Source organism: Nycticebus coucang, chromosome 1 (assembly GCF_027406575.1).
Source record: "Nycticebus coucang isolate mNycCou1 chromosome 1, mNycCou1.pri, whole genome shotgun sequence".
Classification (NCBI taxonomy): Eukaryota; Metazoa; Chordata; class Mammalia; order Primates; family Lorisidae; genus Nycticebus; species Nycticebus coucang.
The window spans coordinates 45,411,793-45,438,964 of NC_069780.1; the positions used below are offsets into that span (position 1 = coordinate 45,411,793).

Consider the following 27,172-nt stretch of genomic DNA (forward strand, 5'->3'; position numbering starts at 1 on the left):
ACTAGATAAAAATTGTGTCCCAAATCTAATCACATTTTCAAAATAGCCCAGAATCTAACTTGACTTTAGAGTTTTATATTCCTTTTAAGTATGTTAATATTTTATGCATTATTCAAATAATACTTTATAAAACCCAAATGACATAAAAATAAACCAGGAGTGAGGAGGTTCCCACCTCTGCTTCAAAAAAACTGTACAATAACTTGATCTGTCACGATTCACAATTGCAAAGATGTGGAATCAACCCAAGTGCCCATTAATTCATGAGTGGATTAATAAAATCTGATACATGTATACCATGGAGTAGTACTTAGCCATTAAAAAGGATGAATTAATGCCTTTTGCAACAATTTGGATGGAACCAGAGACCACAGGAGAAGTATCTAAGCAATGGAAAAACAAACACCACATGTACTCTCTATTAAATTGGAACTAACGAATGAGCACATATGCAAGAAGGAAGTAAAACTCGGTGGAAATCAAGCAGCGGGGAGGGAGGAGGCAAAAACCTGCCTAATGGGTACAGTGACAGACACTAAAGTATTACGAAAGTTATCCATGTACAAATATTTGTACCCCTTTTATATTTTGGAATAAAAAATGTTATGACTTTGAGTATGTCACTTCACCTGTCCTAATCTTTATCCTCTGTAAAATAAATCTTATGATTATATGATTAAGATTCATTAGGTATTTAGTAGAATAATTTCTACACAACCATTTAATCTACTTCTTTACATTACAGAATAACTAGTAATTATTGTGGGTTTATTACATATCCAACACTATTCATTTTTATAAATGCAGTCACCTCACTGGTCCATCAAAATAAACAACAAAGCATCTATTAACTTTGGGGGGCTTGTTTGTTTTTTGGCTTTGGGTGATTTTTTTGAGACAAAGTTTCACTCTGTCACCCTGGGTAGAGCGCTGTGGCATCATAGCTCACAGCAACCTCAAATTCTTGGGCTTGAGCAATCCTCCTGCCTCAACTTCTGAAGTAGTCGGGAATACAGGCACCAGCCACAACACCCAGCTGTTTTTAGAGACAGAGTCTCGCTCTTGCTTAGGCTGGTCTCCAACTCCTGAGCTTAAGCAATCAACCTGCCTTGGCCTCCCAGAGTGCAAGGATCACAGGTGTGAGCCACTATTAGCTTTGAATTTGAGCAAAATAGGCTTATTATTCACTATGTAGATGACAAAGTGGAAAAATCTTTTTAAGTCAGACATATGTGTGGAGAATTTATGTTCTGGGAATTATAGAGATGTACAGTTAATTTTTAGTAGAATATTGCCAACTTTTCAGTGGAAATGTTTGCTTCACTAAATTTGACTAAAGATTTGAAACTATTTTCGGAGGCCTTCAAAATCTTACAAATAGCCTCTCACATTCAACGCTAACATCTCTGTTAATGGACTCTAATCTGTGTTGAGAGCAATAAAATTCAAACAAACAGGATGTAGTCTCGATGGTGCCAAAAAAAAAGAAAAGAAAAGAAAACTCTGCTTTCCAAACATAAACTATTCACTGGATCTGTGGTAGGAGGCAGGAGGTGGTGACAGAACAGAAAGGAATGTTTTCATTTACAAGAAAAGTAAATGACTCACACAGTGGTGGTAAAAACAGGACTGGATGAAGAGGGGAAGCAATCCACTACAATCTCCATATCAGGCATTCTATTCTATCACCTTATAGCTTTACCTTTCATTTATTCTTTATTTCAATAATCCTTCAGTCCCACCTACCAAAACCATCTCATTTGTTCCAAGTGCATTAATCCCTCTTGACCACTCTTTCCTTTCTTAACCGGATTTCACAGCCATCACTCTTATCACTCCACTGTACATACCTCTGTCTCCCTTGCTTCTCTCTCCAACTGTTGTACTCAACTGCTAAAGCTCCAATTCTAGTTAAGTCCGGAATCTGTGTACTCTGTACCTGCATTTGAGCATTTGGAGAAAAAGACACAATTTTGCCCACTGTCTTATCTTCAAGTGATGACCACAAATGTCAGCACCACCAGGCGATCCAAAAACATTCTCTCCCCAATTCAGTTTGTCAGTCTTCTGGAGACAATTCACACCTACCTTCTCTTCTCTTTCCAAACATCCAACACCCAACCTGTATATCACTCTGCAGCGATGGCCTCACTTATCATTTCTCTGAGAAAGTGGAAGCAAATTGTCAAGAAATCTACCTCAGCTTCCCGTTACCAAATTTGCCAGTTCAGTGCCTTGGAACCCATATCCTTTCCCCCTTTCACTTTTCTCTTAAAAAAAAAAAAAAGCTGATGAGTTTCTTGTCTTATTCCTAAGGTCAGCCCCTCTAATTGCCTACTGATTCCCACCCGCTCTCATCCACTCTAAGGCTTATCCTGCAATTATCCCTTCTTTTGCCTGCATCAGTGTTTTTGTCTCTGTCTATTGAGTTACTCCTACCACCACATGGGCTTATTAAAATGTCTCCCATCTTAAATAAAAACTTTCTCATTTCCCTGCGCTCCGTTCCAATAACCTCCAATTTCATTCCTTTTTCTTTCTTCTTCAATGATAGTCTATATATGTTGTCTCTATTTCCTCATGTCACATTCTTTTTTTTTTTTTTTTTTAAGACAGAGTCTTGCTCTGTCACCCCAGGCTGGAATGCAGTGGTGTCATCATGTCTCACTGCAACCTCAAACTCCTGCACCCAAGGGATCCCCTGCCTCAGCCTCCTGAGTAGTTGGTACAACAAGCATGGACCATCATACCCAGATAATTTTTTTTATATTTTTAGTAAAGACAGAGTCTCACTCTTGTTCAGGCTGGTCTTCTCCTGAACTCATTTTCAATCGGGACTGCAACCCACCACTCCACTTGAAGGGCTAAGCCCTGTGTTACCATGTGCAGTGGAGAATTCTCAGGTACCAGTTTACTTAACTTCCCAGCAGTAGATGACAAGGTCGGTCATTCTCTCTTCCAAGAAATAATTTTGTTCCTTGACTTTTAAATCACCACATTTTCCGGATCTTCCTCCTTCCCTACCAAGATGGGGGTTAAGTTTCAATGCAGGAATTTTAGGGGGACATTCAGACCATAGCAGTGTCTGAACAGTACCCGGCACGTAGGAGACATTCAGTAAATATCTATTAATATACTGAATGGTTAATAGATCTTACACAATGATTGGGGAGTCATGCCTTCCTTATGTCCAGTAATTTCTTTACCTTAGATAGTCTAACTCCAGAATACCATTTCTTAGATTATCCTACTTTATTTTTTAGTTTGCTGCTCTATAAAATCTACTTTGTTTACTATCATCACCATGGTAATCTGGAGGGGAGAAATCTATTTATCTTCTACTCATTATTTTAGGTTAGTCAAATATATAAAGAAACAATCTCTCTAATTATTAAAGTGAAGAACAAAGTAGTAACTTCGGATTCTCACCTATGCATGGGAGGATGAGAAATACGCCCTCTTTGCTCCACCCCCAGCCCCTGCCCACCATCAATACTTATTAATTTAGCTGCACACCACTACTTATCTTCTGTCATACAAATATTCTAAACTAGATAAATCTTTTCCAAGAATAGTAGCTTACCTTAGTATTCAATTTCCACGGTTGTAATTTTAAAGTGGCTTGTATTATCATACTCAGTGATATGATATCATAGCCAATGATTATCATAACCAGCCCAATTTTTTTTTATATTATGACTTTGCTTGAGTTCATTATTAATATCCAGCTATCAGTTAGTTGCAGTATGTCTTCAAGTAGTTCTCTGAGGAAGGAAACACCAATCTGAGTGCATGCATGTCTATAATTATTTTTTGCTTTGATACATGAATAATTACTTGGTTTTATCCTCAACACCCATCCAACATTGTTCTAGTTTCTGGATATTTGATGTTTTGGAAAAGATTCTGTCAGCCTGGTTTTTCTTCCTATTATACATTCCTTTCCCCACCCCTCTCTGCACAGCTCATTATATTAAACAATATTAAAATTCTGACATTGATGTCCAGGTAGCATTGTTGTTTTCTTTTTCATTAACTTTCCCTCGTATTTGGATGCCTTTGCTCTATAAGCTCCTCTTCCTCCATCTCAGGAAAGTCGTTTTCTATCTTACATCATGACTGTTCCACTTTCTTCCTCTGGAAGCTTGAATATTCTGCATCTTGACTCTCATTTACATTTAACACACTTTTTTCCAGTGCATTCTGGAGAGTTATTTTATCTAATTTAGTATGGCTTTTCTATTGAAAAATACAATTTTACCATCTTCTCAATACATTGCATGTTCCTTGAGAGTAAAGATCATGCCTTTCATGTCCACTTATTTGCCCTCCGGGCATTCTGGGAAAATAGTGGACGGTCATAATTACCATTTGGTTTCCTTACTTCAACTAAGATATTGTCTGGTGATGGAGGTATAAACACCTACTAGAACAACTATGGCATAGTATTGAAAAAGTGGAATACAGAGGCACTCTTGAGGGGTATGTGTGTGTTAAACATTCTGCAGAAGAGAATCAGAATTCAATACTTGGTTATATATGTGCAAAAACAAGTCCCAATACTATAAGTTTAGAAAATTTGGAATCCAATATAATTTATACCAATGAATTTTTGGAATATATTACTGTTATGATAAACCTTCAAATAGTGCAGTTTGAAGGGTACAATGAAGAACCGAATACCCAGGGACTATTTTAAAACAAGATTTTATTGTTTTCAAAGTTTGAAACTAAATTCTCAAATCGGTGTGTAAAATGTTAAATGTTCTTGAACTAACCTCATACAGTTTTCAGAAGTTTTTGGAATTATTTTTTCCACTGTGGACAATTGTGATATCCTAAAGAAGCCAGCATTAAATTATATAGTAAGTTAAAAGCAGCAAAAAACATTTCTCATGCTACTGAAAATGTTTTGAAACAAATTAAATGCTTCTCACTCACAGTTCTCACGGGCTGTACTAACATTCATCATTTCCAGTAGCAAACATATTTAGCTCCTACCAAATTGATTGGGGTAAGGATGTAAGGCCTGAAGCTTGAAATGTTGTTATTTTTACTCCACTTCTGGCAGTCTGTGTGCTTCTTACATAGGTCCTTCTAGTAAATTAAGTCTTCTGCATCTTCAACCTAGACATAATGCCTCAGGAAGGACAGAGTGGTTACTGGCCCCTGAAACAGATGCAATGGAAAGATACAAAAGAAATTGAATACAGAATGTTTCCTGTTTACAGACTAAAATCTAATGTGGAGAGAAAAAAAAATTAGCTGAAGCAACTTGAAAGTAATAGAATCAACATTGCAGGATACTGAACATATTAACTAATACAAAGCACACAGACGTTAAGATATTCAAGGAAAATAGCAGAGTGATTGTGGTACCAAAAAAAAAAAAAAAAAGTTTGTCTTTTCCAGGCTTTTAAATAATCTTCTCCACAATATTGGAGAATGATACAGTCTTTCCAGTTCCTATCATCCAAATGTTTATGAAGATTTAGGTACAATGCGGTATATGAGTGTATTTTAGTGAGTTCCAAAGATACACCAAAGACATTCCAATCTTCTTGAGTACAGTCTGGTAAGAAATAAGGCAGGCATACCAATGGACATAATGAAAGATGGAAACTATGGTTACAGAGAGGTGAAAATAGAGTCCATGGAACATTAGGGGAGGAAAGCTTACCTCTGGCTGTGAGAGGTAGAGAAAGCTTCCAGAAGAAAGCTCAGTGTGAGTTACAACTTAAAGGGGTTTAGAAATGTAGGAAGGTCAGAGTACTCCAAGCAGACAGAAAGCGCAAAAGCATCTAGGTAAAAGCAATGTGGTAGGAGAACGTACATGGGAAGAGCAAGTGGTTATTCAATTTGCTGGAAGAAAGAGTGCATGAAAGCAAACGGGGCAATCCGTGTGGTTGGCCTCTCCACTGAGACGTCTGGATCATACTTCCCCCCACAGCCCAAGCCTGCTCTTTTCTCAATCTTCTACCAGCCAGTTGATAAAACTCTAAACCTAAGAGTTGTCCTTGACTTCTCTATTTCTCTCATAATTTTACTCCAATTTATCAGCAAATCCCGTTGACCCTACTTCTAAGACACATCCTACAACCATCCTCTTCTTTTCTTCCTCTCAGAACACATCTGAAATCCAAAGCCGTGGTTTCTCCTTTGATTGTTGCTGTGTCTTCCCTTCTTCCCCCTCCACTGCTGTCTTCTTATAATCTTCTTAACACAATGACAGCAACCAGAATGATCTTTATAAGAATTAATTCATTGACATCACTCCACTGCTCAACACCCTACAAAGGGTTCCCGTCACACTTAGAAGAAAACCCATGTTCCTTACTTAAAAAGGCTCTACAAAACTTGCCTCTCTGTCCCATCTCCCCTCTGCCCTACCCTCCCCAACTGGTCTAGCAACAGAAGCTTCCTTTTCCTGAGTATGTCAACATTATTTCTGCCTTAGGCCCTTGTGCTTGCTATTATCTACCCTGGCAATGCTAATGTGCTTTAGCCTCACTGCATATGGCCAACTTCTGACCTTCAGATGGCAGTCTAAATGTCACCTCTTCAGAGGAGTCTTCCCTGATGATTGAATCTAAAGTAACTATCTAGTTAGCCGTTTGCTATTACATCACCCTATTTTAACTCTCTGCATGCTATAGCTGTCATCACTATTAGATTACATTGCTTTTACTTACATGCTTTTGCTCTCTCTCTCTCTGCTTGGAGTATGCTCTAGAAATAAACATAAACATATACAAAACATTTCTGTCTCTTTCACTAGAATGTTAAGAACTGAGACTGACCATACTGTTCAACATGGGACTATGGTACTGAATGAAAAAATAAATGCTGGATTCAAATCAAGATGGAAAGTTTTGGGGGCCCTTGAATCCCAAGATAAGGAAGTTGGACTTGATTTCAGATGACAAATGAAAGGATGCCAAGGTTTTTGAGGTGGAGCTACAAAGACGCAAAAGACACATCTTGCCCTCAAAGAGTTTGAAGTGTATAGATAAGTCAAACATATTCTTAAAAAGAGAAGCTGATAATACAAAACACTGTGTATGTTACAAGCGTCAAATGAACTGACATAAAACAATTGATGCTACGGGAGTGTAGCTGGGATAGCTGGAGGCAAGTTAGAACTGATGAACCTTGGGACACACCCAATCAGAGAGATGTTAGGCAGGGAGGAAAGGTAGTGGAAACATCGTTAGCAGAGGCGCAGAGGCAGAAACGTTTGTGAGGAGCACAGGCACAAGGCACAGGGTGTAGATTCAGTCCAAAACCAAGAGCACATAGAAAGAAGCTTTACACAAAATTGTTACCAACAGCTGTTTTATCATCAAAGCGTAGCCCTTAAATGGAAATGCTTGCCTCAGAGGTCGGAAACTGAAAACCATACCTAGATTATAAGTATGCCCCTAAAATCATGAATTAAATGATTTTCTATTTTCTGGCAAATAACTTTGAATATTAATTGGCATTTCTTTTTCTTTTCATTTCCCAGAGTTGCCACCCCATTTGGAGGTTTTGAAAAAGCATCAAAAGTGGTTAAATTCAAGGTTCCAGATTTTGAACTACTACTGCTAACAGATCCTAGGTTCATGGCCTTCAGCAACCCCCTTTCTGGCAGACGGTCCTTTAATAGGACTCCAAAGGGATGGATATCGGAGCATATTCCTATAGTGATAACAACTGAACCTGCAGAGGATGCCACTGTACCAGAATCAGAAGACCTATGAAGAGAAAGTTATACGTGCACAGAAACCTCTGCACATAGAGGTTTTTAGAAATTGCTGTTCGCTATTCTACTTATGAATAGTCAAAGCCACTTAACATTTTTCATTAGTACCAATAATTTAATAGCAATTTTCCTTTCATGGCATTTAATTTCAGTCTCAGATCAAATACTAATAAACAATTAGAAATCTTATTTTAAGGAAACTTATAATTCACTTGTATTCATTCATACTTTTGTTTTCACCTGGGTTAAATAAGCCACCTTTTTTATTGTGAACGTTCAGACAGAAAAGTAACTGACAACAAAAGATTTCCCCTTTGCTGTACTTAAAATGATTCACCCAAGATGACGTTTCCAGAATCAAAACACAGTGCAAGGTATATACACTCACTCAGAGTTTCCCCTAAGGAGGAAAGCTATGGAAGATGATGTACAGATGTCACTGATATTAAAAAGGGTTGGCTGTGTCCTTTCTGGTGGCCACGATAAAACAGTTTGGCAGGACATATTTTCATCAGGCAGTCTTACAACTCTAAAGTGCTTTATATTTTTCAATATGTTTTGAATCATTAGGTAATCATTTTGAATGATTTTCTCCAAAATTCAGCTGGGTTATTATATTCATTTGGTATTAAATCAAGGAGACTGAGGGACAATGACTCAAGGGATATCATGCTATTACAAGTCCAGTGACCAAGGTGTGCTCTGAATTCAAGTTCCACAAATCCCAATACTTGTGCACTGATGGGTGCTACTTGATTTACGCATTTTTAGAAGACTAAGAACAAATAAAATACACAGTAGCGTACATATAAATATATATGTGTGAGAGAGAAAAAAAGGAGAGTGTGTAATTCGAATTGGCAGCTCTCTTTGCTAAATTTTAACATTCTGTTCCAATCCTCAAGTACGAGAGAATACACACTATAAAACACAAACGGAAACAAGAAATAGAAGAGCACAAAAGGATCCGAAAGGCGTGTAGCACCCATCTATACTGATACATGGAATAAATTGATATAAAAGACTCAACCTAAACTATTACAAAGTTACAACTGTCTTTTAAAATATGATTAAGGAAGCATGTAACATGGAAATTGTAGAAAAGCAATTCCTCCCATTTCAATTCAGTTCAGAGTTGTGTGATAGGCTCAGTGCCTGTAGCTCAAGTGGCTAGAGTGCTAGCCACATACACTGGAGCTGGGGTGGGTTCCAATCCAGCCCGGGCCTGCCAAACAATAATGACAACTACAACCAAAAAATAGCCCGGGCGTTGTGGTGGATACCTGTAGTCCTAGCTACTTGGGAGGCTGAGGCAAGAGAATCACTTAAGCCCAAGAGTTTGAGGTTGCTGTGAGCTGTGATGCCATGGTATTCTACCAGGGCGACAGCTTGAGACTCTGTCTCAAAAAAAAAAAAAAGAGTTGTATGATAGATGTTTATAGAAGAGAAGAAACTTCTCCTCCGTAGGGAACTGTCTACAGATTAAGGAGATATAAAGGACAGTGTATAGTAATGAAAATGTCAAGTAGCAACATTACATATGTACAGAAAAATTTGTGTATGTAGTGTAGGAATCAGGGATTGTTTTAATCATCTTATGAACTTGTTAAGTAGAAAAAAATTTTTAATTTTCTTATAAAAAATATAAACTCTAAAAAGTAACAGTGGCAAAATATTACATTTGTATATACTGCTATGGCTGAGGATTTGTATAATTTAAAATGTGTCTTTAAGACATCTTAATTTTAGTTTTAAGCGTTGATGTTTACCTGTTTTAAAATAACAATGTCGACATCAACTTCAGAGTCTCCCATTATGCTATTTTTTTATTCATTTCAATCTTAAAAAAATGTTTGATGAAATGGTTTAGTTCTTTACTAGAATCATGAAATGAGTCACTGCTTTTAATGAAACTCAAATTTTATTGCACTATTTCAAGAATCTCCAAACTCCTACTATATGATTGGTATAATCATTTTGCCAAGCACCAAAAGGGGGACCAGCAATTAAATATGTTAGCTGTAGAACAGTACTCCCCAGTATCACAAAAGCCATTTTAAAAGAAGAGAATCATAGGTGTTTCTTTTTTTAAGATTGGGTAGAAAGAAAAGAAAAACCCTTTGTTCAGAGTTGTATTTCTTTCTTTACTGGAAGTGTCTATTAATTTGGTTCAGCTGACACTTTTGGAAATGCCAAAATTTCACTCCAGTTGTTACACAATTCAGAATTCAAAAGGAATTTTAAATGGGTTTTCCATTAACCTGAAAAAGTTAAATTTTTCAAAGTGAAAAGAAATATGATAGTCTCCTTAAAACAAAAGAAAGACTACGGCATTTTTTCCCATCTGCTTTTGTATACATGAAATATAAGGAAAAGGAGAAATAAAATTAAAAGAAAAAATAATGGAATGAAAACAACATTTGTTGATGAAATACTAAATGTCAGGCACTCTGCTCATTGCCTTATAAATTATACTGATTCATTTAACATTTTATTTGCATAGTAATTCTATAAAGAAGGAATCACAAATAATCTCAATTTTATATTAAAAACACTGAGCCTTAGGGAACTAAAGTGACTTGAAATAAACCTAGCTCATAATTGGAGGAACTTGGGAAGTCTGGCTCTGAAATATATACTCTAAGAACTCATTTTATGCAACTTCTCTTTCAAAACATAATTTAGCCTTAAACTATTTTATAACATTTAGATGAAATATTATTTAAAAAAAAAAACTCTTCCTTATCCTAATATTGGGCAAGTAAAACTATAAACTGAGTCAATTTTAGAGTTATATCCAAAGTTATAAATTATAAACTCATAATTATAAAAAGCCAAACCTTCAGACTGTGTGAAAAGCAATGTAAAAGTAATCTAAATAAAACAAGCAAATGCATATGTTTACCTATTATTTATTTTTTAAGAGACAGGATCTCATTCTGTCACCCAGGCTGAAGCTCCTGGACTCAAGGGATCCTCCTGCCTCAGCCTCCCAAGTAGTTAGGATTGCAGACAGGTACACACCACCCTGCCTGGCTAACCTTTAAAATGTTTTTGTAGAGATGGGGTCTCACTGTGTTACCCAGGCTGGTCTCGAACTCCCTCAAGCGATCCTCTTGTCTCAGCTTGCCAAAGTGCTGGGATTTTAGGTGTGAGCCACTGTGCCTGGGCTGCATAGATGTTTAATTTTGAATTAGAGAAACACAAGAGCATACTCTGATTGGATCTGCTCGTCTCTGTTAAGCATTGTACATTCTTTCTATCTATATAATTTTCCCTTTTTCCCTCTATAAGGAGAAAGAAAAGAAAAGAAGTGGAACAGAAGAGGAAAGAAAGCTCTGATACTAACAACCAAAAATAGGCTGAAATTATCTAGTGTAATAACATACCAAAACCATTCCTTCAAATGAGAACATTTTCTACTTTTGAAAACTTTAGAGAAAACTCTCAATTTCCATTCTGTACTGTTCAACAAACTTCTGGGTCATGAAATTACAGCTCCTATTTTCTTTAAGCCAATTTCCCCTTATCTTATTGGTAGGACTGATGATCAGCTGTCCAACTGCCCTCTACCTAACCATCAGAGCTACACTAATAATTAGAGTTATGGCTAAAAAGACCATCCTTAGCTTTTAACTCTGCTGCTTTTAATGATTTCTCGAAGTTAGTATTTTCCATCTCTTAATATTTGAAAGGGCTTGATAATTAAAAGTAACTAATTATTGGTTATTATAAAATCAAACCAAATACTGGCAATAACTTTTAGTCAAAAGGACCATTTATTGTATCCACTTACCATTTTACACTTTATAAATAGACTTATTTATAAATGTTTTAGCAGCTTCTGAATGGAAGCCAATTATTTTTGCAAAGGCTAAAATGGAGCAAAATGTCCAGTCATGAGTATGAAAAGAACACCCTGAACTTTTCAACTGAGGGCACAGCTGTACCAGCACAGTTATTAATTCAGGAATTTCCTCACTCCATTGCTTATGCAAGATACAACTTACATGACATCATTGTAGCTTTTCAGCCACAACTGTCCTTTATTAAGCTTAGGAAAGTATTACTTTGCATGCTCCGTTTCTTACGAAAAATACTTTTGCCTTCCACACTCTTCTGTAAGAAGGACAGTTCACTTTCTATGAAAAGTGGAAAAGTGCCAGGCTGTTGCCAAAAGAATAAGCAGGGGGAACCCGTTTCACACTAACTGATCAAAGCACTTTGCAAGTACATCAAAGAATTGTTAAAAATTGTAATGCTTTTTAAAAAATTGAACTTTCCAGAACTAAGAAGAAATGAAGTAAAACTGTATAAGCATTTCAATGGCTTCACTTAAAATCTTATTAAATAAAAGTGGATGTCCTTATTTGAATATCTCAAATGGAGAAACTAGATTGCAACCCAGGATAAAAACTTCCCCCAGATTCTCAAAGGAATGTGATTTCAACAGAAAAATTTAGTATATGTGGGCAAAGAGAGAGGGAAAAAAAGTATTTCAAAGAGGTTACAGTTCTGGATGAAATAAGAATGTGCTTATTATTCCATATTGTGTAATATTTTGAAACATATTTGAATAACAACTTAGGCAGTAAAAATGTTTTAAGAAATAGGAATGACAAAAGTTAGAAGGGAAAGAGATAAAGTCAATGTCATTCCTTAATTTAAAACTGCTCATGGAAGAGCCAGTTACTGAAGCTGTACGGCTAGCCAAAAAAATACAAAAGAACAGGGGGAATAAGAAATTCCAGCGTGAAGTAGGCTGAAAGGAACTACAATCGGGCCATACAAAAGCTAATTGTGATATTTTATGACTTCTGAAGCCTTTTTCTTACTCCTTTTGAAGTAGGTCTTTCTACATATACAGAGTTGCTTGGTACGAATTGTCACCTAAATAGATACTCTTGTTACATTTATCATCATTCCCAAATAATGTATAAAAGCAATTATATCTAACAATCTCAGCTTCAAAGAAAGAAGTTTGCATGCTGATCTACCACAAATCAATAACATAATGTGAAGCTATTTACTTTACTCTAGTTTTCCCCAATTATGTGGGTCTTTACAAAAGTTTTGAGATACACAAAAATCAAGAAGTGTAAAATCCACGGGGTGGAAAGAGATGAAGCCCTTCCACCCAAGCAGTATCAAGAACTGAGCCAGGTGAAATTTGCACTGGTGAATCCTAAAAGACCCTGTGTTTCTTAAAAGTGAAATAATGGACTATATAACACAGTGGCCTTAAAACCTTCACAGTGATGCACGTATCTATATGGTTCAAATATCACCTCCTCCTGAGACCTTTCCTGACCACCCTTATTTTTAAAAGTGCACACTTCTAATCCCTTATTGGGTTCTTATTTTTCTTTATAGCACTAATTACTCCCTAACATAATGTGTTAGTCTGGATCCGCTGAGAAGACGTCAAAGTGGTATTAAATGTACAAGAATTTTCTCAAGAGAAATGCATCAGTCAGAGAAAATTGAGAGCAAAGGAAGGCTAGATGAGCCAGCAGACCTCAATGTGGAAGAAATGTGTGGAAGTGTTCAAGAGTGCTGTGAAATCTCAGGAAGATTCAGCAAGGCTGTTGGGGGTTGCGGAGAGGCAGGTCCTGAGACAAAGCCACCCATCCTCGGAGAGGTCCTGTGTTTCCCAAAATAAGTCTACCTTTGTCTCACTGTCATGGCTACTAGCTGGGACTACCGGCTAGTGTCACTAGTGACTACTGGCTGGGAGCATCTTGTGCAAGGCGGCCTCTGCACAAATGCACCAAGGGAGCTCACTGAGTAGCAGGGTCCTTGGTCAGTTATGTTGGTCTGCAAGGAATATTCCTATGGCTGCCACACATTATGTAAATATAAACACATATATAATGTGTGGTTAAATCTCTGGTGGTAGATTTAAACACTAAAAGTATACAGTATATTCCTTTATATACTCTTTTATTGTTTTAATCTCCCACCAAAAAGAATGCTCTCTGATGGTGGGGACTTCGTATTATTTTGTTTTTTTAATTGATACAAAATTACATATATAACATGATGTTTTGAAAGATATATACATTGTGTACAAATCCACATACATACTACCTCACAGACTTACCACTGTTTGCAGTGAAACACTTAAAATCTACTCTTAGCAATTTTCAAACTACAGTATTGTTATTAACGATATTCATGTATCGTTATTCATTGTGCACTATGACGTACAATAGATCTCTTGAACTTCCTCCTCCTATGTAACTGCAGTTTCGAATCCTTTGATCAACATCTTTCCAAGCCACCAACTTCCCAGCCCCTGGTAACTACCATTCTACTCTCCACTTTTAAGAGTTCAATGTTTTTAGATTCTACGTTTAAGTGAGATCATTTTGCCTTTTTTATTAACTGCTATATCTTCTGTGCCTGGCCCATGTTGAAAAACAATAAACATTTGTCAAATAAATATACCTGAATTGTCAGGATAACATTAACATCTGTATTAACATAATGCATTATTGGGTGGCACCTGTGGCTCAACGGAGTAGGGCGCCGACCCCATAGGCCAGAGGTGGCAGGTTCAAACACAGCCCCGACCAAAAAAAAAAAAAAAAAACCCTGCAAAAAAAAGAATGCATTATCTTATTCTCTCTGCCATCTCAGTTGAGAACATGGTCATCAACAGGGCCGCAATCTACACATCTCCTGCTGACATACTGTAAATGATTTCATATTCATATATACCTACACAGATATAGCCTTATTTATTATGTACTATGTTTATTGCCTGTAGAGAAATAAAACTGTGAATAAGAGGTCCTATTAGTGCAATGCAGAGCCAGAAAGTAAAGGAAGTTGTAACTTCAGTCAAAAATCATTAACCTGACAATAACAATATTGAATCCAAATAAATGTTTTTTTCTAAATGGATAAGAATACATATCTATTTTTGTGTTCCAAAGAAAAGAAAAAAAGAGGGAGTAAATGTTGCTCATTCTAATAAAAACCTCTTCCACCATGTCTTTCAAACTATGGTTGTATTCTGGTAGAGGGTCTAGAAACCCATTCAGTTGGTTATGATCAGCAGCTTTTAAAATAGAATAAAATAAAACATTAGAGTATATCACTCTTAATCATTGTATTCGTTTGTAAAATTTGTGAATGCATTTTATGTTTTGTGTGTACTATATGAGATCTGGCAATAAGTTCATGAACTCGTCCTAGGAAAAGTGCTACAATTCCATGGCTGAGTATCAATATGGTCACCTTCCCCTTGGGAAGCCATGCACTGACCCCAGGACCTAGTCCACCCTTCAAAGCAATTTTGGAACTTTTTTTCTGGAATGGCCATCAAAGCTGTTGTCCTATTACCCTTGATGTCCTATCAAAATGTTATCAAAGTGCTATCAAAATGTCTTCCTTTGAAGATTTCCTTTGTCTTCAGGAAAGGAAGATGTCATTAGGGGCTAGGTCAGGTGAGTAGGGAGGATGTTCCCATATAGTTATTTGTTTACTGACTTGACGACGCCCTCACCACGGTGCGTAGGAGCTGGTGCATTGTCATGGTGCAGTAGCCATGAGGTGTTGGACAAAATTTTCAGTTAAGATTTTCCTGTGTCTCTATTGATGTCTACTTGATTTTCTATGCTTCCCACAGTCAGCCAACTATTTTTGATGTACAATTAGATGAATTTTTGCCATGTTTTCATCAGTTCTACTTATCACTGGGTGCCCTGACCTCTCTTCATCAGTGATGTTTTCTGCCCCCTCAGAAAAATATTGAATCCATTTGTATACCGCTATTTTCTTCAGGGCATTATCCCCATAAACTTGAACTAACATGTCCTTCATTTCACTTCCATTCCACTCTTAACAAGTAGAACAAGAAATTTACAAAAGTGTGTTCATCGCTCTAATGCAAGCTCTAACATTCCTGCTACAGCACACAAAACGTGCAACAATACTGAACGCCCCACAGCAAGACACTGCCACACGCTGACACGAACACAGCTGTGATGTGCCAAGGTTGTGAACCTTATCGGGTACAGTGCTGCCAATGTACGCTTCGCGTGGTAAGTTCGTGAACTTAATTGTCACACCTCATATTACAACGTAAGGTGTTCTGCTTATTCTAGGTTGCAGTCTGAAATGTTTGAAAGCTACTGTTTTATCCAGCGGTAGTTGCTGTTTACAATTAAAACGTCAGCATTGCTTTTAGCAACTGAAATGGCTTCTTTCTGTCACATTAAAATGATTATAATTAATTTGACAGAGAAAATTCTTCAGAATTAAAAGAATTTGAAACATTAGCAGAACAAAACTTGCTGAATCAATGTAACCAGGAAACTTTGGTTTTAAAATGTACAAAAATGCTTTAACATATGTACAACAGATACTGCTTGCCAAGAGTTACCTTGCGTTTTCTCCCAGCTTCAAGGTTAGGGCTCATTTTCTAGATAAGTGAGTGAAGGATTCAGGAGCATGAACAGTTGGTAATTTGAGGTGAATTCAGTACTCCAGTATTTCTGCTTTCATATAGACTTACAATTCTTAGAACTATCTCTGTCCCTGGATATTTTCCAGCAGTTTTATTACTACATTAAAAATTAAGTCTTTATTTCCCTTTTTTCTTTTGACTGTGAAGTGAATTTCATTCAACAAGGAAGTTCAACTTGAAAAACGATCTCCTAAATATTTTTGTCGTCTTTACAAAGAAATGTGCCCTCCAGGGCAACTTCCTCTGGGTTCAGTATTGCAGCCAGTATGCTATGAGCAAAAGACACTGTGTCACTTTACTATTATATTTCTTAAGGAACTGCTTTAGAAATAAGTCAGTCCTAGATGTAAAGAGTGTGTGTGTGTGCACAAGTGCACATGTCACAGAGGATTAGATTTGTCAGGTTGCCAAGGGGTGGGAAAATAAGCTTGGTTAATTTCCAAACACCACAGTGTTTTCCATAAAATCACAGTACTACCATATAGCCTAGAATTCAGAAAACAGAAAATATTTGTTTGTGAATGCTCTTGACCTCACGTTCTCCTTTCTTTGTCTTTCAAAAGGGTACAGTGATGGCAAATATGTTTACTGATGTCCTAATATTTGAACATAGAAGAAATTTTACTGTACTTTTATTTCATTCTTTCTGTGACATTACAAAATATCACCAGAAACAAAATTACAAAACTATGCAAATAAATGCCCACAAGGGCTGGCAATCCTACTAATCCTGTTACTAGTAATCCACTTAGCTAGGATGCCCTGCTATATACAGATGGGGAAACTGAGGTTTAGAGAAGTTAATAACTTTTTAATTTCTTAAAAATGATAAAGTCAAGATTTGAACTTAGGTCTGTCCAGGTCCAAAAGTAGCACTGTACATTTATGACACCATGTTGCCCTTAAACACTGTCTCTTCTTGGCTTTCTGAATGGTTTTAATGCTGCCATTAGGGTTAATTTAGGCTATGGATGGAACCAAACATCAAGAATCTAGCCTTCTTCAACACTTTCCTCCATGACTAGCTAAGACAAAGAAGCTATCACTAATTTTGACAATATTAAAATCAAGGAAGAACAGTGAATCTCATGAAATACAAAATAAAACTCCAAAATCAAATAGGATGTATAGAAAAGAATAAATAACCCTATTTCTATGTGGGCAAGAGACTTGAACAGAAACTTCTCTAATGAAGACAGGCGCATGGCCTACAAACACATTCAAAAATGCTCATCAGCCTTAATCATCAGAGAAATTCAAATCAAAACTACTTTGAGATCTCATCTAACTCCAATACGATTAGCCTACATCACAAAATCCCGAAACTATGGATGTTGGCGAGGATGCAGAGAGAAGGGAACACTTCTACACTGCTGGTGGGAATGCAAGCTAATATGACCTTTTGGGAAAGAAGTTTGGAGAACACTCGAGGAACTAAAAGTAGACCTACCATTCGATCCTGCAATTCTTCTATTAGGTATATACCCAGATGATCAAAAATTATTATACAACAAAGACATTTGCACCAGAATGTTTACTGCAGCCCAATTCATAATAGCTGAGACATGGAAATAGCCCAAGTGCCCATCGACCCATGAATAGATTAACAAATTGTGGTATATGTATGCCATGGAATACTACGCAGCCAAAAAAAAGAAGGAGACTTCACATCTTTTATGTTTACCTGGATGGAGCTGGAACATATTACTTCTTAGTAAAGTATCTCAAGAATGGGAAAAAAAGTATTCAATGTACTCAATACTACTATGAAATCAATATAACCACCTACAAACTCACATGAATGACAAAACATAACTATAGTCCAGAAAGTAGAAGGGAAGAGAAGAGAGAGGGGAGGGGAGGGGGAATATTGGAGGAGAGAGGGTATTTGGGGGGAGCTCACCTAATGTGCTTGATGCGATAGTACATTTCAAAACTATTAAGCTTGATAACCAGGATCTATAGAGAACTCAAATTAATCCACATGAAAAAAGCCAACAATCCCTTATATCAATGGGCAAGAGACATGAATAGAACTTTCTCTAAAGACGACAGACGAATGGCTAACAAACACATGAAAAAATGTTCATCATCTCTATATATTAGAGAAATGCAAATCAAAACAACCCTGAGATATCATCTAACCCCAGTGAGAATGGCCCACATCACAAAATCTCAAAACTGCAGATGCTGGCGTGGATGTGGAGAGAAGGGAACACTTTTACACTGCTGGTGGGACTGCAAACTAGTACAACCTTTCTGGAAGGAAGTATGGAGAAACCTCAAAGCACTCAACCTAGACCTCCCATTCGATCCTGCAATCCCATTACTGGGCATCTACCCAGAAGGAAAAAAATCCTTTTATCATAAGGACACTTGTACTAGACTGTTTATTGCAGCTCAATTTACCATTGCCAAAATGTGGAAACAGCCTAAATGCCCACCAACCCAGGAATGGATTAACAAGCTGTGGTATATGTATACCATGGAATACTATTCAGCTATTAAAAAAAATGGAGACTTTACATCCTTCGTATTAACCTGGATGGAAGTGGAAGCCATTATTCTTAGTAAAGCATCACAAAAATGGAGAAGCATGAATCCTATGTACTCAATCTTGATATGAGGACAATTAATGACAATTAAGTTTATGGGGGGGGGGGAAGCAGAAAGAGGGATGGAGGGAGGAGGGTGGGGCCTTAGTGTGTGTCACACTTTATGGGGGCAAGACATGATTGCAAGAGGGACTTTACCTAACAATTGCAATCAGTGTAACTGGCTTATTGTACCCTCAATGAATCCCCAACAATAAAAAAAAAAAAAAAAAAAAAAAGAAATGAGTATAATTGTGATGGATGTGTCACTTAGATCAATGTAAGCATTTGACATTGTATATTGAAGCAGTACCCTGAACCCCATAAATGCATCAATGTAAAAAGTTATGATTTAATAAAAAACAATTAAAAACAAAACAACAATAAAAAAACCAAATAGGATGTTTAAAAGAAATGAAAACAGATGATGGGATTAATTATGCCCTGAGGCAGCATAAACATTTTGTCAAAAAAAAAATCACATAAAAATTAATGTATTTTGAACATAAACTTATATTTATTAACAAAGTGACATAGTTGCGAAATAGGTTAAATTAATCTTACTTAAATTATCTTGATGAAAAAACACAGCATCTGAACTACAGCAGGAAATGATTTCTCCAAACCACAATCAGCTAATTGCAAAAATCTGTTGTTATTTTTGGGCACTACATTGTTTCCCAAGTTACCAACAAAAGTGCATCTTGAATTCAGTTACATGGATGGTATATGAAGCTTGTTACCGCATTTGCCAGGAGCATGTTGATGAGGCCACAGCAGTGAGCACAGATAAGAGCCTCTTTAGATTAAGAGCCTGCTTAGGGCGAAAGGCATTTTAGAGGATGACAGAAAAATGTTTTTCTGTTACTGATGACTTAAATATATTATTTACTTTTGGTTTCAGATCAGCGCCAAACTGAAGTTTAAGCTATATGCTCATGCATATTTCTGGGGGTTTTGCTCTCATTGTTTATATTCTACTCTTAATTTAATTTCATATTGCTCTGATTCTTTTTTCTTTTTTATATTTAACCACTATTTTATATTATATGCTGGAATTCATTTTAAGTCTTTTGTAGATGAGGTGAAATAGTATATAATAAATGAATTATTAATGGTTGTTTTAATATTTACTGGCCTTCAAGAAGTTATTGAGAGTGAAGTATTTTTAACTTGGAAACACAAAAGATGTTTTCAATGTTAAATAATGTCTATGGAAAAGAGAAAGTATATTTCTGTCATGGCAAGGGACAGAAATAGGACTGGTGTGTAGAAATTACTGGGAGGTGGATTTCAGCTCATTGTGATGACCTTTTTGAACAGTCAGGGAGGTTTTAAAAGGAAATAATAGGCTGCTCCCCAAAGCATCGGGTCTTCCATCCGTTACCATATTTGAGGAGAGACTGCAAGTCTTACTAGGAGGGATGATCCTCCATTGACTGGGATGTTGGACCAGATGGGAGCTAAAGCCTTGTGTGTTTTTGAGGTTACAATAAACATACTGAAGAGTGAAAAACAACATACAAATTCCCATAGCATTCCATTATCATTGATGACAGCAGTATTGGTAATTATAATAACAGCACTGATGGCCATAATAACACAGTATAAGAACTCATAGCTGTTTCTATCTAGGACATTATCAAAAGACATTATATATAAGTATTGCTTCTCATCCCAATTTTACGGATAAAAAAATTAGAATGTTTTAAAGTGAAACAACATAGAAGAGTAATGAAATTGCCTAAGCTGACAGTAAGTCAGCAAACATAAAGAAAGTCACCAAACCACTGGCTGTGGTTTATCATCAAATGCTGGCCCGGTTATGACAAGGGCTTAGGTCAGACGACCAGCCAGTAAAGTTTCAGCCATGGAATAACAGGCTAAGATGTCATAGATAGTGAATCTGATGTTCTGATAGTTAACAAAATATCATGCTGCAGAGCTCTGGGGAATCCAGTAAACACTCAACTTCTGAATTCCCTGCAAGAGGACAGAGGACCCCCAGGGCCTTTTTCCCATCTCCATCTCTGCCTTATTTCTTCAGACCAGCTATTCCAAATGTCAAGGCATATCTCCATAGCAGCTCTAGGATCACCGGTTTACAACTTTAGAATCAGAGAAAAAGGGGATCTTTCCTGCGACTTATTGTTTGAAAACCCTTGGGAAAGGATGTTGATTAATCCAAATCATCCACACGTCTATCACGGTGGCCAAAAAAGGGTGAAATACCTTGCTTGGATCATGCCTGTCCCATGCTTCAGTGTTGTGGATCTATTACTGAAAGACACAGCAATATACATCTACAATAGATATTTACTCAGTTGAAAACCGAAATATATATTAATCACACACTTCCAAATATAATTTGGAATCACTGTCTTTATATTAAGCAGATTTCCTAGACTTTGAGAATTATGGAAAATTATTCCATAATTATTATTATTATTCTCACCTTATTTTGGGGGTACAATGTGCATATTGAGCCTTTCATTTATCTCTCCTCTAATCTTTATTATTTCCTTTCTTCTGATAGCTTTGGATTTAGGTTGCACTCCTTTTACTATTTCCTCAAGGTATAAAGTTAAGTTGATTTGAAATCTTTTTTAAATGTAAACCTTTATAGATAGATTTCCCTCTGAGCATTGCCTTCATGGCAATTTGAAAGTTTTCACATGTTATATTTTCATTTTCCTGCATCTCTAAGTATTGTCTAATTTCCTCTGTTAATTTCCCCCGTGATAACCTTTTGACAGTTTGTTTAATAGTGGTTAAAATTCCAGTTTGATGAGAATATTTCAGATTGTGTATAGAACCAGCACATTGTACCCCACGATTGCATTAATGTACACAGCCATGATTTAAAAAAACAAAAAAGTGGTATTTCGTGTTACCAGGATTTTTCTGCTGATACTTCTTCACGAGGGCTTTCTTGTATCTGTTTCCTTACCCTAATTATTCTTTCACTTCTTCTTGCTCTTTAAAGTTTTAATGAGTTCTTTTGGTAGGCAACCAGAAGGATGAGAAAATTGAAGAGCAAGAAGGGAAAAAAGATTGTAAAAAGAAAGAAAAAAGAGAACGAAGAAAGGGTGAGTAAAAGGAAATATTGACCAAAAAAGGAAAAGCACTGAAAGAAAAAAACAGAAGTAATATAGGTATATAATAGGGCATTACGACTCAACCTTAAAGACTCCCAACCTCTGGGGGTGCTGGGTTGGGTGATTCCCTTGAGGTCAACAGCTCTTTGCCAGCTGGATCAAGCACAGTACCCCACTCCACCAGGTAGAGAAGAAAGCCAAAAATACTATAAATCAAACCAAAACAAGCAAGAACCCTTATGGGGTAACACTGGAGGAAAACAAACAAACAAACAAACAAATAATAGGGGCAGAAACACTGGCGAACATGAAATTCTAATTGTTAAAGAAGGCAAAAATGAAAAATTGTATTTAAACTAACATAGTGAAAAAAATAAGAAAAATACCAGGGAAAATGTTGAAATTAAGAAAAAAACAGAACAAACAAAAGAAGCAAAATCCTAACCCCCTCCTAAAACTCCCAAACTGAAGAACCAAATAGTATATGTATCTTGATGAATATTGTCTGGGCAGCATGTGATCTTCTGAGGTATAAGATGTTAATCACAATGATAATACCGCTGTACGAGTTGGAGACTGGAAGCCTCTGCTGATGTCTCAGACCCTGCAGGCTTGGGAGCCCAAAAATGTCCTCAGCCCAAAGACACTCCAAACTATGAACCTTGGCCAAGCAGAAGCTTTCCAAGAAACGCACTTATCCCTGGGGTCTCTCCCAGCGTGGCTGCCTACTTATCCAGTGCACCAAGTCCAGATCAAGTAGAATGATTTTGATGTATTTTTTTCTTTTTCTACTGTCTATAAGATTTAGCATGATCTGTTTTTTGAAATTATCTTTTACTTTTATTTATAAATATTAGTTGTCTATTTTTTGATACTTAAAAAAAATAAGAAGTTAACTGATGACTCCATACTGAATCTCAGAGTCAAAGCATTCTATAATAGACATACTCTTATTTGACAATGTGAATGTTACTTTCTTTGCATTATTATTATTATTATTGCTTAATATTTGATGATGCAATGGTCTGATTCCTTTTCTGAATGTATTTATGCTCGTTCGTTCTTTACAAGGTTTTTGTTTGTAATCCTTATCTTAAACATTGTTATTGTTATTAAATTTTAAGTCTTTTTAGTTTTGTGAAGGCAAAAAAATGGAAACCTAATTAATACACGTATATGTAAAAATTAAAAGTAAAATCAAAAAAAAAGAAAAAAGTGGTTAAAATTCTACATATTTGTGAAATTTCTGGTTTTTCTTCTGTTATTGATCTCTAGCTTTATTTTGTTGTGACCAAAGAAAATATCTTTTATGACTTCAATCTTTTAAAACTTACTGAAACTCGTTTTGTAGCACAATATATGTCTTTCATGGAGCATGTCCCAGGGACCCTGAGAAGACTGTGTATTCTATCACTGTTGGGTGGAGCTCCATACGTGTCAGGTCTACTTGGCTTATAGTGCTTTCCAAGGCCTCCATTTTCACATTGTTCTTCTGTTGAAATGTTCTACCTATTATTAAAAATGGGTATTAAAGTTTACAAAAATTTTGTAGAACTCTCCATAATTTTCTTTTACTTCCTTACCATTTTTTTTTTTTCCACCTCCAGACTGTTAATTTGGTACAATATTCCTGAACTTCTGGTTCTTTCTGAGAGAAGCTAGGAGCCCAGCATAGAAGGACCTTCATGCAGCACATTTGGGTATTATCAACAGGCCCCAGTCGCCTTCCAGAGAATGCTATTTGTCATAACAGTTTCTTTCCAGGTATCTTCATTTTGCTTTCTTGGTATATTTTGCTAACTGTGTATTTTAATTTTACAGAAGAAAGAAAAATAATAAAAGAAAGTAAGAAAGTCTCACTGTCAAGTTCCTATTCGGTGACCTTTGGTAGATACCATTTCAGGTGTTGAACAACTCTTCATTGATGCCTACTGCATTAGACAGACTTTACAGATAGACTTATGATCAAGTGAAACAGGCCCTTCATTAGACTTTCTTCCTAGATAGTGAGAAAGACAATAAAGAAGTAAAAAGAATAAATAAGTCAAATAATCATAGGTTGTGATAAATGACATGAGGTGAATAAACAGGAAACTGTGATGGAGATAAGCAGGAATGTCTAGGTCAAAGACGGCCTTCCTAAGATGGTAACCTTAAAACTTGGATACAGAGGATGAAAAGAAATGAATCACTTACAGATCCATGCGAAGAGTATTCTAGACTAGGGTTTCTCAACTTTGGGACTCTGGATATTTGTGGCTGGATAATTCTATGTTGTTTTGCCCATTGTAAGATGTTTAGCAGAATCTCTCCCCAACTGTGATAACCAAAAATGTTTCCAGCCATTGCCAAAAGTCCCCTGGAAGACAAAATCACATCCCAGCCCCCGTTGAAAACTACTCTTCCAGACATAGAAAGAATGCAAAGCCTTGAATAGCATGAGCTGCTGTTGGGGAAGTAAAGACAGATCATTCAGAGGTCTGTAGGCCTTGGAATGAATTTTAGATTTTTTTCCTATGTAAATGGAAAGCCACTCTACAATTTTAAGTGGGGAAGTAACATGTCTATATTTTGAATAGACTATTTGGGTTGCTGTGTGGGAAATGGGTTTAAAACCATGAGGATAAATGAGATCTCAGGATCAGGCACCAAGGCATGCCATCAGTTAAAGTAGATTGAAAATTGCAAGAGAAAACTAAATTAAGGAAGAGCAGCCAATGAGGCAGAGTGAACGCCATGAAAGGAGGTCACAAAAACTGAGATTGGTGTCAAGGAGGGAGTGGGAAAGTATGACGATTTTTCTGGCTGGCTCATCCTGAAGTCATAGCCTAAAGATTTCTCTTCTTGCCTACCTATAGCTTCCCCTACAGTTCTTCTGCATCTTATTCCAAACTAATCATCTGTCCAAGGTTTTACAAAGGCTTCCTATTGTATCTCTGTACTGACCTGTTCATTTTCAAAACTTTGCTCTTTTAAGTCACATTTCTCCTGCAATGCCTTCAAATACACTTTTTTATGACCCTTCCAAGCTGAAGCTCGTATTTGATCAACCACAGAAACCCTTTCCAACAATACTGGCCCACACAGATATCTCTGTTGTCTCAAACTGCAGTCCCTGACCTCCAGGCCTGAATAGTATTAGTCTGTAGCCTGTTAGGAACTGTGCTGCACAGCAGGTGAGTGGTGGTGGGACATTGAAGCTTTATCTGCATTCACAGCCCCTCCTCACGGCTGGCATCATCACCTGAGCTTTCCCTCCCGTCAAACAAGCAGCAGCATTAGATTCTCACAACAGCACGAACATTAACTGTATACTGCACATGCCAAGAATCTAGGTTGTATGCTCTTTATGAGAATTTAATGCCTGATGATTTGAGATGGAGATATAATGCTTGAATCATCCTGAAACCATCCCTACAATCCCTCCATGGAAAAACTGTCTTCCTTGAAACTGGTCCCTGGTGCCGAAAAGGTTGGAGATCACTGCTCTAAAAAAAAAAAAAAAAAAAAAAAAAAAGTCCAATTTTTCACTCTATCTACTAAATACATATTTGTTCAGTTTCTATGCTAGGCACTCTGCTAGGCCCTGGAAATATAATATGATAATTATGCTTCTTGTTCTCTTAGGGCTTAGTGAGTAGGCAAATATACTCATCAGTCCTCTTTATTAATGCCTTTTGGAAAGGAAGGACTGTCTAGGATCTGATCAGTCATTCAGCTGACTAGCAGTATGTTAGTAGAGTTAGTCAGTCAGCTACTACTTCTCCATGCTGTATTTCACTCTACCCCACCCAGCTCAGTCATGTTTTGCTATGCTTTTAGGAGATTGCCTCCTGGAACTATTGCATCACACCTCCTCCTGACAGAATGTTGCTGCTTCTACCAGTAATCAGTGGCAGAGTGAATCTAGCCACAGGGCAGTACATCTCCCAATGTCTGAGTTATAAGCAATCCAGAATAACTTAGAGGTGTGTAGGTGTGCTGGTGGTATGAATTTCAGCTGGAACTCAGCTGATCAATCGTGGATATTTTCCAGTACTCCAAACCTACTCCTTTTTATGATCTCTTTACCTGTTTGAGGTGCAGAGATCATTATTAATCTGTGTCCATCCAATCCAGAACTATTGAATCAAACCCACACATATATCCCTTAAGGACAAATAGTAACTCTGGGAGGTAATACATTTAAAATCTATGTTTTGATCTTCCTAACTACAAAGTTTTCTGGGAGCAACTCCTGTCTTATTATGCAGGACAATGTCAGTTTCTCTTTTCCCCCCATATTTCCATATGTTTGCTCAGGTTCTGCCCGATTATGTAAATCTATCATTTATATGTCAGTACTTATACATGCCAAGCTTGGTAGAAAGTTCGAAATTATGTGACTAAAGAAGTCAGTAAGGGTTTAGTCAAATTCCTGGGCAGGGTGAACCAAAAAGTATTCTTCTGTAATCTCTAAATAAGAAGGGAGGTAGTATAAACCATTATTATCCATGGTTCACATTACTAATCAAGAGTAGAAGTGAAGGGTACCCTGTCAGTTATATTTGCAGAGAAGTAATTACAGTACAACACATATCGTGATAATGAAAGTAAGTCCAAAATGGTGAAAGAAGGCAATCCTGTCCCAGAAAGATATGAAAAGATACATGGCTAAGTATTCAACTGAGACCCAAAGGATCTTGAGAGAACCTACCTAGTTAAGACCACAGAAAAGCAAAGAATTTTGAATGACTGGTGTAGAGTAAATGGAGAAATAATAGCAGATGAAGTCTGGGGCCAGATCACGAAGGGCCCCATCAATAGGTGATGGGAAACCTGAAAAATTCTTATAAGTATCATAATCATATTTTCGTATTACTAGATGGGGGTTAGACTGGAGTGGAAAACAGCTAGAGGAGGTTGTGTGGATATTGCAATAGTACAAGGAGATGAGTCAGAAAGGATGATTACTTGATGGACTTAGTGAGTGTGGAGATTAAAAGAGGGGTGGATTTGAGAGATAATTAAGGAGATAAGCGTCAATAAAATTTAATACTACGATAGAGGGAATGAAGGAAAAGTAACAGGAGTATGCATGGGTTTCTGACTTGTACAATTGGGTCCTATTATGTGAAATAGGAAATGGAAATGGCCTCTGTCCCAGATGGGTGAAGAGAGACACGACATCAAAAGTCATGGTAAAGATGCCCAGGCTAACTTGTGACATATTTTAGGCTACTGTGTGAAATCCAAATGAAGATGTTGCTTACGGGGGTCT

The 27,172-nt window shown here is 36.8% G+C and overlaps 1 protein-coding gene across 1 annotated transcript in view; it reads left to right on the forward strand.

Moving 5' to 3' along the window:
* The window catches only part of MYOZ2 (myozenin 2), a 39,907-nt gene extending 31,968 nt beyond the window's left edge, over positions 1 to 7,939 (forward strand). Inside the window, exon 6 of the mRNA XM_053572616.1 lies at positions 7,508 to 7,939. Coding sequence (XP_053428591.1) covers positions 7,508 to 7,742 — 235 coding nt within the window. The 3' untranslated portion in view covers positions 7,743 to 7,939. The remainder of the gene's footprint in view (positions 1 to 7,507) is intronic.
* Positions 7,940 to 27,172: the final 19,233 nt, after the last annotated feature.